Genomic DNA, 19891 nt, shown 5'->3' with positions numbered 1-19891 from the left:
AAAAGAAAAGAAGCAATTTATTTAGTTACAGCATGGGAAATTCTTCAAGTCAACTTTAGGGAAAACATTATGACCATAAAGAAAATCAAACTTTGGAACAGGCTGCCTGGGAAAGCTCAGGCATCTGTCAATGCAAAATGTTAAGGAGAGTCATAAACATTTACAGTAAATTATTTAGCTAAGAATTGATTTTTCCTCCAGGCAGGTATATGGATGGCTCTGTCCAGCCTCATTTTCTATGATTCCAGCAGGTGCCAAGTTGTTACCAGTTTACAAACTTAGATGTGAATATTCAGCTAGATACTGCCAAGAATCTTATTTGCATACAGCAACATTAAGAAAAAAAGGTTTAATAAATTCCTGTGAAGTTTGGAAGGCAGATTACATGTTTATGATGAAATCTGAAATCATTTGAAAAACGATAGGTCTTAGTGATCTTTTTGTTTTTTTCTCCATGTTAGTCAGCTATCATTGACAATGGAATGAGTCCAGCAGAGAATAAGAGACAATGGTCAAAATCAGTAACAGAGGAAATTTCAATGGAAAATAATGCCTGTGCCTTAGCATAATCTCCAGGAGGATCTGCTCCATGGTCTTACCAGGCACAGAAGTGAGACTGACTGCCCTGTAGTTCCCTGGGTCTTCCTTTTTTCCCTTCTTATAAACGAGGATTATGTTTCCCCTCTTCCAGTCAGTGGGATCTTCACTGGATTGTCACAGCTTCTCAAATATGATGGACATGGCTTAGCAACTACATCTGCCAGTTCCCTCAGGTCCCGTGGACTTGTGCCTTAGATGGACTTAGGTTCCTTAGATGATCTCGAACCTGATTGTTTCCTGCAGTGGGTGGTTCACCATTCTTCCAGTCCATGCCTTTGCCTTCTGGTTACATGGCTAGAGGGCCCACAGTTTCCCTAGTCCTCCTTTGATAACTGATGTACCTATAGAGCCTTTCTTGTTGCCCTTGATATCCCTGGTGAAATTTAATTCTAATAGGTCTGATGGCATTCAGTAAGACAGTGCCTTCTAGGCACTCTTCAGTTATTTACAATTTTTACACTGACTCTCCAATATATCAAGTCTTCCTAAGGTAAGGAGACTGAAAAACCTGTCCTCTACAAAGTTCTGTAGAGTTCTGCGCACTGTTCCTCATATCTTCACCATTATCTGTACTGTATTTTAATATTGAGAATTGATTTTAAACCTCCTTTACTGTACGAACTAGTTTGAAATGTAAAAATAACAGTATAATTTCAAATTCTATTGCTGGAACTTGAAACTGACAACCCTAAAAATGACTAGGTTCCCAAGTGTCAAAACAATTATATATCTTATGAAAGTAGATTCTCTACATTCCCTTCTAGTGACAGCATATGGCTGAACAAATATTTATTTTACCTGTTTAGATAACTGCTCTTCACAGAGTTTGTAGAGTGTGTAAAATTTTTGACTAAGGATTTGGTTGTCTCGGAAACCAGCACTTGCCAGCTTGACTCGCATAATAATGCCACGGTCAGGCACCATCATAGCAACTGTGCGAAACTGAATCTTCAGATTTTCTGGAAGTTCCTGTCGTCCTGCATAGCCCGGGTTCTGAAAAATGCAAAATGTAAAATAAAATATTACTTAACGATAGCAGGATAGGAAGGCTTATCTTTTCTGGTAATTATTTGGCAAGCACAGGAGCACATCCACTGGATAACTAAAGAGCGTCACAATTACTCATCACTACTAAGTTGTCCAAGTACTGCAGTTCATGAAGTATCACGTGGGTATTTTGAGATGCCCAAGACACCAGACATAAACAGACAACCACTTACAGACTTTGCTGGAGCTGTTTAAAAAAGTTACTTCCTCAGGGTCTTGATAGTGTTCCAGTGCTGAAGGTTAATGCCCCTTGTGAGCATTATCCAGACCATTTGAGTCCAAAGTTAGTCAGGCAGTACAAGCCACTACTGCATTTAATTTAAATTAATCAATCTGACCTTTCACTGAAGATGTCTAAGTCACTCATATGACTACCACATGGGTTGGTTGTGACAACAGTAGTCTCTGGCTATGCACTGATAGCTTCTTAAATTCTTCCAGCTGCTTTTACACTGCATTTTTACTGGCATTGGTACACTACTAGTTAATTTGTCAAACTGTCTTTTTTTTTTTTTTCTTTTAAAACTTAGAGTGACAACATTAACAGCTCCTCAAAGATGGGAAACCTTACAATAAAGACAAATATTTCAGTTTTGCATATGTAGCCTACAGCTAAGGAGGGGGAGATACAAAGATGCTTTTAGAGTATGCTTACACTTTCCTGCTTCTTTGCCTCCTTCACTGACAGAAACAGTCCACAGACACCAAAGATAAATCTCTGGGAGGTCAGTGAACCAGAGTGAAGGGGAGGGACTTCCTTCATCCTGTCATACAGAAGGATTAAGGTCAAAAATTCTTCACAGGTGGTAAAATACTGACCAGAACACCTACGGTAGTCCTTCCAATAGTCAACTACTACTGTTTCATTTTGAAAAACTTTGATTAAAAATATGAGATGGTTGGATTTAATCTCAATCTATCAAATACTGAACAAAAAAGTAAAATATGTAGTTAATGTTGACTGCATATACCAAGTCCTAAATTCAAGTTAAAAATATTGGCAAGAGAAAATATCATCATTATCATTAGACCAAATTATTGTTCAAATCCTATTCACTATTCTCTAACAGACAGTTCCAATGATTTGAACAAGAATACTTCTATGGGCAATGAAATGGGAAAGATTGTCCATACTGGTGCTATTTATACACATACATACCATAGTCAGAAATATGCCAAATTCTCTGTCCATGTCAACAACATCACCATCAGTGAAAATGAACTGAGGTTTCTTATTTTTCTTACACTGAAGTACAATATATATCTGCTGGGCAGCTACTGATAAAACTGGAAGTTCAATGCGGTTAAATTCATCAAAGCAACCCCATGCACCTGACTGGGCCAAACCTAAAAAGGCAATAAGGAAAATATTTGGTTAAACACAGTGTGTCAGATCAAACAAGAAGAATGTATATATATATATATATATATATATATATCAGATTCTATATAACATAACAGGAGGAAAAGAGTATAAACACGGAATAAAATGAGGAGTAAAAACTCAAATTACAATGTGCATTAACAACACTAAGAAAAAGAATTATCCCTTGTAAGAAAGATATATCAAATTCTTCTCAAAGAATCCTAGACTTCTGCAGTAACCATAAGGAGGAAATCAGTCAGTAATATCGTATATAGTACTTATCATCAAAAACATGTATTTAGCATAGAAACCCATCTATGCAGGGAGTGAAATTGTCAAAGATAAGCTCAGGAGACACCCATCTAATGCAAAGCACAGGATCAAATTCAGAAATCACTATGTTTGTGTAAACACCATTATACCTTTTTATAACAGTTAATTATTAGGTTAAAAATTGTTGGAGAATAGCATTCTGCTGTTCAAGACAGAGGAATCTGAAGTCACACAACTATCATTTGTAACAGGCCATGGAGTTCTAGACAGATATTAGTATCCATAAACATCATGAAACTAATGTGTTCCGGAGGGTCAAACACTCCTTCTTCTGTGTCATGTTTGAAGGATTGAAATAGGAGAGTCAACAGTAGTAGCTTTCCTAAGAGGTAACAGGAAAGCTGTGTCATCCCCTGCACTTGCACATCCACTCCACAAGAGACAAAAGCTAGCATGTCTATGCAAGAATTGCAATCTTCTTTCTCAAAGCCCATAGCTGACTAGTGTTTCTATTGCCTGGGTCAAGCAAGGTCCTGGATGAGCACCTTAACTAGTGCTACAAACAAATATTCAGAGGTGCTTAATTCATCCCAATGGCCTAGTGGAGCTTAGTTGGGTTTAAGACATTTGAAGACAGCTCTAACATACAGTACGTACAGGTACTATAAAACAAATTGAATGTAACATTGCACAAAACTTTCATCTGTCTTACTGGGCCTACTGTTCAATTTCATCTCTGATGAAAGTAAACCCCAATACAGAATTTTTGTCATGGAGCTACCCTAGTCTTGCTGCTCCTTTGCGAAAAAAAAAAAATTTGCAAATGTTTTTCAAATTCATTTGGTTCCATTTGTTTCATATACTACATGGCTATTAGGACCCAGACTGAGGAAAAAATAAAAAAATAAAAATAAAAAAAAAAGTGTTTTTGCTACTTGATTTAATAAACAGCAATATCTACTCTTAGGGATATAGCAAGGAAAAGCCCTAAAGCTGAACATTCTTTAACAAAGAGACTCTGTCCCTTATCATAATATCTCCTACACTTATTACCTGTATATCAAATGTATTTTTTGAAATTGCTTTCTCTAAAGGATGATTTCAGTTCTAGACAAGCAATTTTTCCTTGGGGAAGGGAGAATATCACTTGTTCTGTAATGCCACCTGCTGCATGGCATTGGGAAACCTGACTCTCAGGCAAGGCCAATATCCCCCAGTTTTGAATTAATTCAGTTCTTGCAAAATTATTTCCCCCTGGCAGTGAAGACAGAAAGACAGACAGACAAAAAGAAAGGAAGAGAACATATACACATAAACATACCACCACACACACACAGGCAAAGGTATGTCAAGCAAACTGTCAGCTGCGTAACAGCTTAGAGCCAATTTAATTTTGTTGTGCACTGTCATATTGTGCATAAACGAAAGGGAAAGGGAAAAAGGGAAAGGGAAAAAGGAAAAGGGAGAAAGGGAAAGGGAAAAGCTATATGTAATCCCACCTTTTTCTCACTCACAGACACCCGAATAAAAGCTGAAAATTGTGACCTTGACTGAGAAGTATTCCTACACACAGCTAGTTCAGTCTCTAGCTGAGAAATGTTCCTGCATCTGTTTGTTATTATATAAGTGAGCAGCTTTACATAGCTCCTGACCTCTAGGGGACTATTTTCTCTTTTGATATGCAATGATCTGGCCTTAGTCAGATACATAGTATTTACCTCTGGTAAGGACTACAATAATATGTTCAGCACAAGAAGTCATAAGCTTCTAGGAAACTTTCACCCACATCCCAATGTGACTTAATGAGATACTATGAAAACTGTTTTCTGCTCCCACTGCTCATCAGAGTACCACAGGAGCCAGCTTCAGCCTTACCCAAGGCAGTGAATGCCTGTATTCACCTAAAAAGATCAAAACTAAACCTTAAAATTAACTAAAAGGCTAACTAATGCTTAAAGTGAAGACAGTGATGAAACATTTCATTCCTGTGACATTGCAAAATGTCTATTAAGAGTGGACTCTTTATGGGACCAGCTCAGGACCAGGGAATAGAGTCTTACAATGGCTAAGGACAGTCATGAGCTCTACCAACTGCAGCTTCCCAATAGCAGCTGTGCTACCACAGATTACTGATATGGAAATGATACGGTTGCTGTAGCAGGGAGCACTTTATCCTCTCTTTCTGTAGGCGTGTCTTCTTGACTGTTTATGAGAGAGAGAGAGAGATACCAGCACCTTTTCAAAGCTCCATGCATCTCTTCTGTCATGGATCATGGTTCAGAGGCTGGCTGAGGCAAACAAAGCAAGAATGGAAATATTTTTTATTTATGTTCACATTCTTATAAATGGTGCTAATGTCTTGAATTTTCAGTTACTGAGAAGCAGGGCATTCTGCAGAATGCATAACTAGACAGACAAAAAATTCAGAGCCATGATCAGAAATATTTGGCAAATTGGTGTTTGTATTTTGTTTTCCTTCTTCCTCTGTTCTACTTGTTCCCATTTTCCTTTTTTAATACACCCATTAAAGAAAATTAACAAGTTAATGAGGCCCAAAAATGTCTGTAAAAGAACAAAAGGATTAGGAAGAGGAACAGTGAAGTCCAGCGAAACTAGTCCTAGTCCTGTTTTTAACCCAGCTCTTCTAAATATGTACTACAGGTATTCTTGATCAAACTCAGCCATACACATACACAGTAAGACCATACAGGAGACTGGATAGAAAGATGAAAAATTAAATATAAGATCATCTTAATCCAAATATGGCATAGCTTTCAGGCTTTCTACCTTCATTAGAAAAGCTTAACTGGATACTCTTAAGCTTTTAAACATAAAATCAAATACAAAAGCTACTTTATTAAAATCTTGGCCAGCTCTGCTCATTTCTTAATTAAAAATAGAAATGATCTCCAGGTTATATTTTCAATGTTCAGGAAGTATTACAACAGTGAAAATTATTTTTATGATAGCTTGTGTTCAGTTTAAGAGCCCACCACTTACAGAAAATGGTTACATTCTTGGGTCTGCAAGTCCATATAAGCCATTGTAGCTATATACAAGAAAACAGACATCATGCAGTTCACAGACATTGGATCATCTGACCACTGCTTGCAAAACTGACTGTAGAGCTCTGTTTATAACATAACCAAACAAACATGCTTATATGTTTGGTTATGTTTATAACATAGCCAAACAAACAAAAAATGGAAAGCATGGGAAAAACAAAACAAACAACACCAAAAAAAATCAAACATCAGGCAAAACTGATAAACATGCATCTGGAAATGTGAGAAAACAGGGAAGAAAATATCCCTCCATCACTAATGAAGAGACAAAAACTGATGACTGTAAAATGAACAAACCAGATTATTTCTTACCTTTATAGATACGGCCCAATCCTCTGTAGTCCATTTGGTCTGAACAATTGAAAACAACAACATACTTTCCCAAACATTTTCCCATGTCTTTAGTTGTCTCTGTTTTCCCTGTCCCTGCAGGCCCTGCAGGCGCACCACCCATGCTCATGCCCAGGGCCTGTGCCAGAGTGATGTAACACCTGGAGACAGAACAAGCGGCTTTTTACTAGGACAGACAGTGATAAGATGAGCGGAGTGGTTTAAAACTAAAAGAGGGGAGATTTAGATGAGATGTTAGGAAGAAATTCTTCATTCAGATGGTGGTGAGGCCCTGGCACAGGCTGCCCAGAGAAGCTGTGGATGCCCCATCCCTGGAGGTGCTCAAGGCCAGGCTGGATGGGGCTTTGGGCAGCCTGGTCTGGTGGGAGGTGTCCCTGCCCATGGCAGGGGGCTGGAACTGGGTGGGCTTTAAGGTCCCTTCCAGCCCAAACCATTCTGGGATTCCGTGATCAATCCTTTTCTGCTATTAATTACTTTAAGGTCCCTTAATGTAACCACAGCATTTGCATTATATAGAGCTGGGGGAGGGGGCAGAAATACTTGTTCTTCCTTGCGGTAAGTACTGGGTTGACATCCCCAAGGTTAATTCACAGCCTCCCCAGATAGCATGGAGACTACTGAAGGGAGAAAGAAGGCTACTGTTCTAACCTATAATGCTCCAAAATCCCAGCAAGCCCATGTCCAACAATTTTAACCCTGTGATACTCAATAACTTTATGATATGTCTGGGGAGAGAAAATGGGCACTGAAAAAGAAACAAATGGCAATAACTTCCTATAAAGTAATACAGTGCTCATCGTAACACTGGCAGTAATAATGCTTTATTGCCTTATTACACCATAATCAGTAACAGTTAACACTGAAAAAAATACAGTCCCTAACAGTTCTGCTGCTGAAACAGAGTTAAGGACAAAATCCATACATGGCAAAAGTCCTAAGAAAGAAAACAGCACTTGCATTTCTTTTTATTTTAACTGCCGTGACATGGTCTGTGTCTGACATGATGCTCAGGAGCATTCGATTTCAGTCCCACCATCTTAATGTAGTGTATTTCTTATGTGCTTCAGGAATCTTTCTGACCACAAGGTCATTAGCCAAACAGCACTCGACTCCAAGATGATTAACAGGAAGCACAAATATTATTATTTGAAAATTGCCAGGGGCTCATACAAGTCCATATGGCAGCATTAAAGTATTAAAAAGGAAAAGCCTATAAGGGGAATTAACTCTGTTCTCACACAATACCACTTAGGTACATAGGTTTCTCCTAACAACACTAAAAAATATCCCTGCTTCAAACACTCTTCCAGTACATGACAGTAGATAGCCACCAATCTCTGCAGCTCTGCTTGGATCTTGTAGGTTTGGCCAAGAACAGATACCTGTGGGGTTTATTTTGCTATTGTTACAGCTTAAGCTCATGCAAAAGACTCATTTTCTTCCAAAATGCCACCCTGTGTTAGTTTTCAGTCTCATGTGACATTGTATCCTGAACCAATCCCTAGCCAATCAGGCTGCATTTTAATTCTGTGAACAAATTTTGAATAACTGCATTTTCTTGATACTGCCTCTCTCAATGGGCAAAAATGTTGTCTCCATGGTAGTGCTGCCATACCCACTAATCAAATGCATGTTTACTGCTGCAAACAGATCTCTATCTAGCATAGGAATAATAAGGTACATTACATAGAATTTGGCAGATGTGTGTTATATATTAAAAACTAGGTGTCCAAGCACAGGGCTTTGGCTCTCTAAATAGCTCATTGGGCGTAATTTCAGTTCAGAAATTGGCAGAAGTCTGAAATTTCACTTAATAAGTAAATAAAATCTTGCAATATAGAGAGTGAAAAGATAATTCTAGCATTAATTCAACAGCCTGCAGCCATTCTTCACGTAACAAACTGAACATGCACAGTATTTTGACACTCCTGTTCACACATAACAAGTTTTGGCATCATGAATACAACTGCCTCTTGCCTAGGTGAAGCACTACTGAGTACTTCAGGAATATATGCATGTAACAGAGTTTGTACTGTGATGCATAACTCTTCAGCAATAAAAAGTTCTCCATAAATTTTGTGTTCAAAACTTATGTTTTTGTTGTTTTGTTTTGTTTTCTTTTTGCACTCCATGGGCCTTTCTTTAAACCATGCTTCTACTAGTTATTTGAGGCAATGTCCTAAGTTACTGATTTTTAGCTCTTAGATGACTTCAAATTAATTATTTGCCATAACCCCAAATTCAAATGCAACAATTAGGTTACTGAAAGCAGCAACATACTGTTACGTGGATCCACTTTGTTTAGTGGATGTAGTGTATGACATTTAGCTATGGTCACCTTGAGCACAAGTAAGCTTTCAATATCTACCACAGCACACACAGCTCAAACAAACATTCAAAGAAAAGTCAGGGTCCCTCGCTGGGGTGCCTGTTTTCTCTAAATGAATATATAAGCACTGGCCTCTGCTGTTCGGCATCAATATTGCAGCACTATACTGCAAACCAATGAATTCTGACTCTCATGAAAGTTAAAGAAAATAAGTCTTTGCTTCAAGTACTATATACTGCCATCTTTTTATAGTTACCTGTCAGTTAAAGGAGTTATAACAAGTCTGTCTGTACACCCTAAGTATTCATTGCAGTAGGTGAACTCTACATCAGTGATTTGGATAACACATTTATCCAAGTCTTCGAGAAAATAAAATCGAGACTGTTTTTGCCATTCAAAATCAGATGGAGATTTAACATTCATACGGACCTACAATAGAAGAGAAATATTATTAATACAGAAACAGTATAACAAATTCATCTTCAGTTCTGTTCTCCCTACACAAGAAAATCTGCTATGCATAAATTCAAGAGATCAAAGACTGAACATAAAATGAGTCAGGATTCAAGACATCCAGTATTCTTTTCAATCCTCATTGTATGACTTAATCTGATCCTTTTTAATCTTTCTGATCACTTTGATTTTCCTCTGAATTGTGTAGAGAAATTGTGGATTTTGTTGTAGAAAGATATTGAAGAAAAAGGATGGTAAGCTTCATAAAAAGCTAAGCAATAATATTGGTTACACTGCATGATGTCACTACTCATGGAAATATTAAATGTTAGACAAAGATGGAATGCATTCTACACGTCTATGTACTTCTTTAGTTGGGATATATTCTTCTGTATGAAGATGCCACATGTTTAGAACTGTAGTATGTTAATAAATCTTGATCCATTATATTTGACACATGATCTCAAAACCATTGTTCTCTTACAAAATACGTGGTTATTGGCATTGTAGATATACTTCAAGGGAAAGGAGAGATTATGGTTTCCCAACCACTTCCCCATACTTTCTCTTAATCAAAAAAAAAAAAAAAAAAAAAAAAAAAAATCATTTAGCAGGGAATAGGATGTTTTAACAGAATGGGATAATATTAGATGAATCAATTAAGGATCCTTGCCTTGGATTTCTCCTTGATTTTTTATTTTACGTATAGACCCTTTAAAATTAGCCCATTTTCTGTGATTCAATTTCGTACAATATGACATTACATTAATTCATAATGAAATGTCCAATTAAGAAACCAATTATGAAAATCAAAAATTATGAGCACAGGATAAAACCATTTGCTTAACTTAGAACCTGGCAGTTTTCTTTCCAACTTTTAGTATTTCTTGATGATTTTCTTTCTTTACAAAGGCATATAATATTTATCTTCCTAAAGTACACATACAAATTAAACAGCGTTGTATTGTATTACTAACCTTTACATAGTGCAAGCTTTTTGAAAGTTATTTTACTCCCATTTTTGTAAATGTAGTTTCATATATTGAAAAAGCTTATCTAATGGAAATTTGATGCAACCCAATTATAAAAATAAAACAAAACGTTTAAATATCTGTTCTGGGTATTGTTGCTCTCCATTTCAAACATGTGAAACCTCACTGCTTTAATCTTCAAATAACTGTTACCTTAAATCAACACAGAGGCCAGACTGGAAAACATACAATTGATAGCAATACTAAAGGGCCATTTTTTCTTTTTTTACATTTTATTTAAATAATTTATTAAATTTTCAATTTGTGAGAACATCTTAATTCTAAAAATTTAAGCTTTTTGCCCACAATGAATTTTTGCATGAGTATCAACAACCGTTTTAAAAACTGAAGAGCAGTAAGCCTGAATCCATGAAGTTATCTATAATTCACCCTTATCTCTGCATGACATCTATATGAAATGAAACTGAATAGAACAGATATGCTATATCACAGCACTAATAGCAGAGCTACTTTGTAAGATTTGTTTATAAATTATATGCACAAAAGCTTCCATAGAGAAAGTCCCTTAAAGGTTTTCAAAAACTTACCAAATCATCAAAGATATCTTTCTGGTGTACATGAATAGTGATTAAAGTTTCATATTTTGTGCGCTCCATTCTTGTCAGATCGTGTGTTGTCATATCGATCAGATCATTCAAAAGCTCCAAAAACTTCTGATTTGTTGTGTGCATTACCTTTTCCACATAGCAAGAACAGTCATATTAATACAAAAATAATTTGTTTTTCCAGTGTTTAAAAAAAAATATCTGCAAACACCTGTGCTCATGAAATCTATGACTTGCTTTGTATTTATTAGGTTTAGAATCCTAAATTTGGATATGCAGGCTGCCTTCCGTGCACACATTCCTAGCCCAACAAAGTACAATATCATTATATATCTAGGTGAACAGGTCACATGAGATTTTATTCCAAGATTAGTGTTCCCTCTACTGTATATTACAACTTCAAATGATTGCATGTACTTTTTCAGAACCATAAGCCTTTGGGTTTGGGTATTAAACATTAGCTTGACCAGTATCTACTCTTCAGGGAGGGCACAGAAACCTAGAGATCTATCTCATACTCTAATGCCACTGCTGAAATTATAATTTCTTATGTGGTAGCACACTCTGTTTCAAAATTCCACAAAATACAAAATGACTATACAGTACTGATTTAGGTAAACTGTGTCAGCCTATGTCAGTGATTTTCCTGGTACACAATAAATCATTAAGCACTGAGGTGTCAGAAAGGGCAGTTCATATTTATTCCTGTTACAAGTATGTGAGAGAACAATCACACAAGCTTTCTGTGAATATATGCAAACCCTAAAACTCCCCTTGTTTGCTGAGAAAATAACTGCTAAAAACACTCCAAAAGTAACGGAGCAGTATAGAATCTCTCTACCCCTCCAAAATATATGATGTTTGTCCAACAAACTTCTAGGCAATGCAAAAGAATCTGAGTCTAGTTAGTTTTAAAAACTGGTCTGCACCCTTTTTAAATTTTGTATGATGCAGAAAAGGAGGCACTAAATGGTCTTCTCTGCAGACTAGAGTCTGTTTTAATTGACTCTAAAAGTACAACAAAGTACCTTTCTCCTCCATTTTCATTTATGGTAGTATGGTGTTACTATTTCTTAGTCTCATTTCACAGTATATTCCTGATTAACAGTAATTTTCAACTCTTTAGTTCATATCCTCTCCTTCCTACTTTAGAGAATCAGTCTTATTACATTAGTTACACCTTGCTGTTAACAATATCTTCTTTGAGTGCTTGAGATGAAACCAGCATCTCTTCAAATAGCTTCTATTCATTCCCTTGCCTAAAAAAAATAGAGCTCACTAACTGCAGATTCTAACACACTGTTACAGTAGACCAAAGCCCATAAGGTTGAAATATTTCTCCAAATATGGGGAGCTCTTATTTATTTCCAAATCTGATTTTGGGAAAGTAATAGGATGAGATTCACTGTATTCCCAAACTGACAAATTAGCTCTTCTCAAGATTAATGTGCTGTCAAAACAATAGAGAGAAATCACAGGATTAGAAACAATTTTAAAGCATATGCTGGGGGATTTGTGACCTCTTAACACTTTTAATTATTTTATTTTCCTGTTAGTTAATTTCATATTCAGGTTACTTAATTTGTATTTTTTGCTTTTTCCTATGAATTACTTTATTTTTTCACAATATGTACTGATCCAAACAATATTTTTAATTAATCCCCAGAGATTCATTAAATACTACCTTTTTGTCTGTTTTGGTACTGTTCAGAGCATTCTCTGCATCTCTGGTCCAAATCATTTGAATTCCCAGAAGTCCTATTTGTGCAGGAAACATTGCCTGAAAATCATACAGTTTAAATCCTGAGTCGCTAATGGCCACTGATGCCTCTCTAATGATGGTGTGGATTGTTTTCCTAATCCCATTCAGCAGCTGACCTAACCAGAATTCCACGTTGCCCTGAAATAAACAAGAAAATACTTTTAAAGAATTAGTTTATGAATAATTCACAAGGAGAAACAGCCCTGTGTGACTTCTTTTTTCCAGTCCTTCAAACTCCCACTCCCCTGTTTGCTATTCTCTTTGCTTTTTTATGTTATTCTCTAACCTAAAAGATTCCTGTCCTCCTTCTGATCCACTGCATTTCTGTGTGCCATTATAGTGATGGATTTAGCACTTCATATCAGCACTGATGGAAAAAACAGCTAAAGTAATTGTTACAGAATGACACAAGACTCCTGTCCTTTCCGGCCTTGATTATGCTGTTCACATTGGAAGGTTTTCATTTGGCTAGTCAAATTGTAACACGATGCAACACTGTTGGTCACTACAACATAAATCTACTTTAAATCAAGTCATGAAAAAGTGTAATTTATACTGCTGTTACCTGAGCTATAACTGGTTCAATAATATTGACCTGTTCTCCTTCTTGAGATTCAAACAACAAAATCTGGTCGTAGCTTTTTTCATTAAATCCAACTCGGTTAACATTGTCAAACAAACTTAATAAGTGTGCCTACAATAGAATCAGAAAAAAAAAGAAAAAAAGAAAAAAAGAAAAAAAGTTGCATAAACCGACCTGATATGGCATTCTTACTCTACCTTTAAATTGTGTACTAGACCCTTCTGTAGGTTTTCCACAAATGAAAAAAATTCACTCAACTAAATGTGGTACTCACTTACTAATATTTACTGTAGGAACAATATTGCTTTATTACTTATACCTGAATAGTATGGGAATCAGATGCTTGACCAAGGATTTCCAGAAGAGCAGGATCAGACACAAAAAAAAATCTTGGAAATATTAACCGTTTTTTTTCTAAATACCCAGTCAGGGATTTCTGACAGATTTCCAATTGTTCCAGCAAATGTGGCAATAGCTGTGACAAAGTCTCATCTCCAACACAGCACTGTACGATGTTTGACGTTTCATGGGCTCTCTGCATGATTTTCTGCCATGATTTATCAATGTTCTGAAATCTTCTGGCTTCCTGGAGTATGTGAAAAATACATTAGTTCTTCCTCATATTTGCCAATTTCTAAAAATCAAAGAACTCCATCAGGCAAGGTAACAGTTTAACATTTCCTCTGCAGCTCAAGCCTTTTTTTTTTTTTTTTTTGCTAATATATGAATATTTATAGGCATGCTTACAATATTCAGTGTTTATATGATCAGAGTTCAAATTGCAAGAGAAAGAGTCCAACATGATAGCTCTGGAAATGTCTTTTTCTTCATGCTAAGCACCAAAAAATTGTCCATGCAAAAGGATTCCAACACACTTGCATTAAAAAACGAACAGCAACCTTCTCACAAATGAGTCTTCCTAATAGCAGCACACAACATAGTGTAATGCAATACGGACAGCTCCACAAAGGTTATGAGGAGTAACTTAGCAGTAATACTTTACTAACAAAAAACATATAAACAGCCTGTGACTGCTGCACTAGTGAAGTATTGTAGGTATGTGATGGGAAACAAATTCTCAACTACTGAGAGCTGGAAAGTAAATATTCTTCTACTCTGGATATATCAACTTTAAAAACTCTTCACCTACAACAGATGAAATGTTAACAAGGTCATAAATAACCAGAGAGCTAGAAGTATGGATCAAGAGAGCATCCAAAACAGGTCTTCCCCTCAGTTTTACCTCTCCTTCAAGCCAAACAACCCCAGCTTGGTGAATCTTTTCTTGTATATCATGGATAGCTCCTCATTCTTATCACTCTCTTCCATTCTCTCTCATATTTATCTATGGGTTTCTTTAGCCAAAAAATAGTAAAATATTCTTGCTATCAGTTATTTCTGTTCATGCATTTCACTTTTCTGCCTGTATGCTTCAGAGCAACAATCAAAAACTAATTTCCTGACAGTACTGTGAGAGTGTCAAAAGCTTATCAAGGTATATAGCAACTACTTTTTTTCCCTCTATCCACAAAGCATGCTATCCACACTAAAAATAAGCTAGATTTGTTTGATATGTTTTGCTCCTAATAAAACCATACCAACTGTTATTAATCTCCTTGTTAACTTTCAGATGCTTACAAACCACTTGATTTTTTGTAGTGGTATTCATGCAGGTATTGCAATTAAGCCCACCAAATCTATGATTAATTCTCCACCAAGCTCCTCCTCCTCCTCCTTCTCCTCTTTCTTTAAAGGCAGTAATCACATTTGCTTTTTTCCAGAATAGTAGTTCACATATCATCCTTGTAAGAAGTAGTTTCAGCAGTTAGCTAATGCTTCACTTGTTCTGTGGTATTTGTTCATCTGCAGAAACTGCCTATTGATTCTCTGATAAATATTAAAAATATAAACACATCTCATGAACTAAAAAAAATAATCGTATTATCTAACATAACAGTTAAGAAAGCTTTACTTAAGTTACAAAAATTAATGTTACTTTTGGAAATTGTAAGCCTTTAATTATATAAAGTGTGGCCTGAAATAAATTTGTATTTAATAATTTCCAAATCATCTTGGTTTTGTTAAGCTATAGAACTGGTACCCTCATGGAGGGTACTAAACTGTGGTGTGTTGAAATGATAGGAAAGCTTCTCACTAGGAGAGGCAAGAGAGAAGATGACTTGTTCTAGTATTTCTCTCTTGCAGGAAGTCAGAGCATTTCTTAAACCTTTTGCAGCTGCCTTCATGGAAGGCCAAAACTGCCTTTTGAAGAGAATGCAATAGTTCACACAGATTACAATACATGTAGCTGCCCAAGTCTCCCAGCATCTCTTTGTGGGACTTAGTTATACTGAGTCCTAGGAAGTACAGAACATACAGAAAATTGCATTATTTAACTTAGACACTACTAACATGCACATAGGGAGAAAGGAATATTTCCATATATGGAAGACATGATAAACCAGTTTTGTACCATTAAGTAGTACTGAACCCTGTGCTATCATATGATTCACTAATAATGCAAGCTGACAAGGACAGTTGAGCCTGAATTATAAACAATCCTGTTTCTTTAGGTTTCACTAAGTTCTATGCAGTTCAACCAGACAGACCTCAGTTTGGCAAAACTTCTTCTGAAGTGCCTGTGGATAACCCACAAACCTTTATTAATATAATGCCTTTTTAAGTAAACTCTGTGATGTGGCTAATCTCTTGTTATAACATACAGCCATTGACATATTATCATAATTCAGCATACCTGAGGTAGTTGTTTTGCAATGTCTCCAGCAATAAACACAGCTTCAAGGTAAATCCAGAGGTTTTGTACAGCAATCCAGTTTTCAATTATTTCTGCAGTGTTGGCCAACTTCTGGACCCACTGTTGTATAGTGGATTTAAACGGTGCGTTATACCTGTATAAACAAGAATTAAAGGGAACAAACAAACAAACCCCTTAGATGATAATTGTTTACTTTTGGTTTTGAATAGATTTACACAATACGTGCATATTTTAACTTTTATACCTGTTGCTCATGAGTGACCCCAATATCATCAGGCTGTCTTCCACCAAGGCTATTTTCTCTAATATATCTGATCCTTTCAGAAGGAGTTCTCCTCGTGCTTTGAATTGGCCAAAACTGAAAGTATGAGTACTCCATTCACTGATGACATGCTTCAATTTTGCTTCAATATCCTTTTCTTTAACAGCGCTGATGCATATATCCTATGTAAAATTAAACTAGTAATTGGTATTCCTTTAAGGCTAGCATAATGCACACTCTTAAAAGCAATTAAAATTCATTAGCTAGATCCAGATTTCAGTATGAGCTCTAGCTAATGGAAATATACATCAAAACATCTCAAAAGTATTATGCTATACCACTAGATTTTATTACAGAATTATTTGTAAATGAAATAGTTTATTGGCACTTGGTCACCTTACACTTTTGAAAGTTCACCAACTCAGTAAACCTGCAGGCAGAACTTACCTCTCTGCGCATATTGAAATTGGAAGTCCAATATATCCACTGAGGGGGGTTAGGGAAAATTCGCATTACCAGTCAAAACCAGGAAGCAGTCTAAGAACAGTGGGTGGAGGCAACATGACTGTCTGCTACCTCTTGAAGACCATGAGGACAGGAATATCATAAAATTGGCTATTGCATCAGAAAGAAAAAGAGCAGCTACTCAGATTGGACTACCCCAAGTTCAGGTTCAGGAGTATACTAGATGCCATCACAGGCTTAAAATCTTCCTTTGAATGTAAAGCTATCACTCTGAACCCTTTAAAAGGCTTAAATTCTTGCCTGGAAATTGGGTATAGCTGAGATTTGATTTTTCATGTTTCTGTCTTAGAAGTGTACCTCCTTTGTGGAACTAGATAAATCAGCTCACTACTGTGGAGAGACCAGAGGTTTAGCAAACAGATTCACAATGAAACTGAAGTTTGAAACAGCTGGGTCTTTCCTTCTTTATTTTTAGTTATTCTTTATGCTTGCAAAAGGTAACAATAGCATAAAGCTAGTACTTGCTAGATGACAATTGTCCCCAAAATGGAGGGGGCAATATCTTTGTAGTCTGTGCATGTTACACAAGCTTTCTCATTCCTATATGCTTGTGTGAAGAGTCAGTTTTAAATATAAAAGAACCCTACTGTCCTTTAACACTTTTTAAGTATTCGATTAGTAAAATGCCTCACTTCTACAACATTCCAAGGATTTCAAGCATTTAACAGGATCAGATTTATGATGACTATTTTTTTTTTCCTCTGATGAAACACTTAAAAAAATATATATATATAGAAGTAGGCAAACCCTGAAACAGAAGTATGACAGAATCACACTACTCTTAAAACAACAGAATTCCTTCTAGGGAGGGATTAGTGTAACACCAGTTTTTTATTTAACTGATAAAAGGATAAAAAATTGATAAACTTTTTTTTTTTTTAAACTTTTAAACTGATAAAATTTTAGCTGATAAAAGGATAAAAGGAAATAAACTAATCATCATTGCTGTTATCAGCTACCAAACTCTATTCTTCAAAAGAATCCTCCAACAAAAGTCAAATTTGTTTAGGTTACAAAGCTGACTAGAAACAGGATTCCAAAAGTACAGAATTCAGATCACAAGAAAATCATTAAAAACAAAGAGAAAATAATATATACCTCAACATCTTCTTTATATTTTAATAAAGAGGCATCCATTATATTTTTCAAAGAGAAGTTTTCAGAGTCAACATCAAAGTGATGTCCAGTTACTTGTGCAATTCTTTCCCAGTGTCGTGGCATCATTGCCTACAAAAGGAATTAGGAAAGTTTTTTTTTTTAATCTAATATTTTTAAAATGTGGATGATCTTAATCTGATATATCTGTTAAACAAATAGAGGAGTCTGGACTTCCCCTCTACTGAAAGCATTAATAGTTCTCCTAATCACACCATGAAGTTTTTTATTTTACTTTTCTGTAACTAATGGTAACTACTTTTTTTTCTTTTCAAAAAAAGAAAGCTGTTTTAATCAGTAAAAGTAATCATAAAAAGCCTCCTGTAGTCATAAACAATTTTTCAAGTGAATTTTATCTTCAAATCATTATGCCAAGCATACTTTGTTTGCCATCATTTCAAGCAAAGGACAGCTTTCTGCAAAGTCATCAATTTTCTTTTTTAAGTCTTGAAATGCTTGCCATTCCTTCAGTGCTTTAGGTAACTTACGGATTCTATAAAATAAACATAAAAGAAGAAATAAATGATTTTTTGTAACCACAATTCAATATTTAATAATAGAATATATTTTCATTTTTCAACCAGTGGACCCATAAAGAAAAAATCCTGTTACAAGCTCACAACATAAAATATAGCCTATTATTTCCAACTGCAGGCATGGAACACTGCTAAAGACAGTAGAAGCCACACTTGAACAGTTTGGTTTCCATTTCAGTTTACACTAAAAAGGTTAATTTTATGTACAAACCTATGTTTGTACATAGAACTTAAGCCTTTGCAGTATCACTGCATTATGAAAAATTTGAAAATACACCCCATTTTGTAAAGGGAAAAAAAAGGATTAAACAACACATTTTTTCAGGCAAAATAAAATACATCCTAAAACAAAATTGATCTGCCTGCAAACAGAAAAATACTTCAGTTTCAATCAAATAAGTCCTGTTTTATATCTTGTTTGTATGAAAGATGGTTAAAGAAAAGTCTTCCTTAATGCACAAGTTCAATATGAAGAAGAAATGAAAATTAAGAATATCAAGTACTATGAATTGTCACAGCTCCATTTACTTCTGACAAGTTAGGTCAATTTACATCTGCCAAAGGTATGGACTAAAGGCTGGCAGCGTTTCTCTTACAGATCATTGGCAGAAAGGAGAAAGAGCACAAAACCAATCCATAATGAAAAATTCCTTCAAAGAAATCTTTCATTTTTCACAGCTCAAAATCAGACAGATCTGTTACACAACACAGGAGCATGACTGAATTCTTCACTGCTTGCTGTTGTGGGGTAGGTGGGAGGTGTCTCTGCCCATGGCAGAGGGTTGGAACTGGATGTTCTTTAAGGTCCCTTCCAACCCAGTTTCTAGCTACTTCTATGCTGAGGCACAACAACAAACATTCTTACAAATGCTGCCTTAGGCTCGCGATTGGAAATGGAACTCTTCACCTGGTAATGAAAACTGATCGTTTTTAAACACAAATAACATTTTTCTTTATTTTGATATCAGCAATAACTTCTAGCAAGTTTCATGCCTTATGTTCTACATAAAAAATACTTCATTGTCAACTTTAAATCTCCTTCTTAGACTTACTGGACATTCTCTTAATAAAATAAGTTAGAAAGGGAAAAAGTAACATTGTTATAAAAGGGAAATTTCCCTCTAGCTGTTACTGTAAACTTCTATAATGTTCCTTTCCAAATGCCTTAAAAAAAAAAAAAAAAAAAAAAAAAAAAAAAAAAAAAGTATTTA

The 19891-nt window shown here is 35.7% G+C and overlaps 1 protein-coding gene across 1 annotated transcript in view; it reads right to left on the bottom strand.

The window, feature by feature from the left end:
- Positions 1-19891, bottom strand: part of LOC101801689 (dynein axonemal heavy chain 5) — a 148261-nt gene that overhangs the window by 87285 nt on the left and 41085 nt on the right. Inside the window, 12 exon segments of the mRNA XM_072034862.1 lie at positions 1399-1593; positions 2807-2994; positions 6664-6842; positions 9288-9460; positions 11064-11210; positions 12766-12981; positions 13409-13537; positions 13746-14012; positions 16182-16335; positions 16447-16646; positions 18088-18216; positions 18526-18637. Of these exon segments, the coding sequence (XP_071890963.1) occupies positions 1399-1593; positions 2807-2994; positions 6664-6842; positions 9288-9460; positions 11064-11210; positions 12766-12981; positions 13409-13537; positions 13746-14012; positions 16182-16335; positions 16447-16646; positions 18088-18216; positions 18526-18637 (2089 nt within the window).

This window comes from Anas platyrhynchos, chromosome 2 (genome assembly GCF_047663525.1).
Source record: "Anas platyrhynchos isolate ZD024472 breed Pekin duck chromosome 2, IASCAAS_PekinDuck_T2T, whole genome shotgun sequence".
Lineage (NCBI taxonomy): Eukaryota > Metazoa > Chordata > Aves > Anseriformes > Anatidae > Anas > Anas platyrhynchos.
This window is presented reverse-complemented; position numbering and strand designations above follow the sequence as displayed.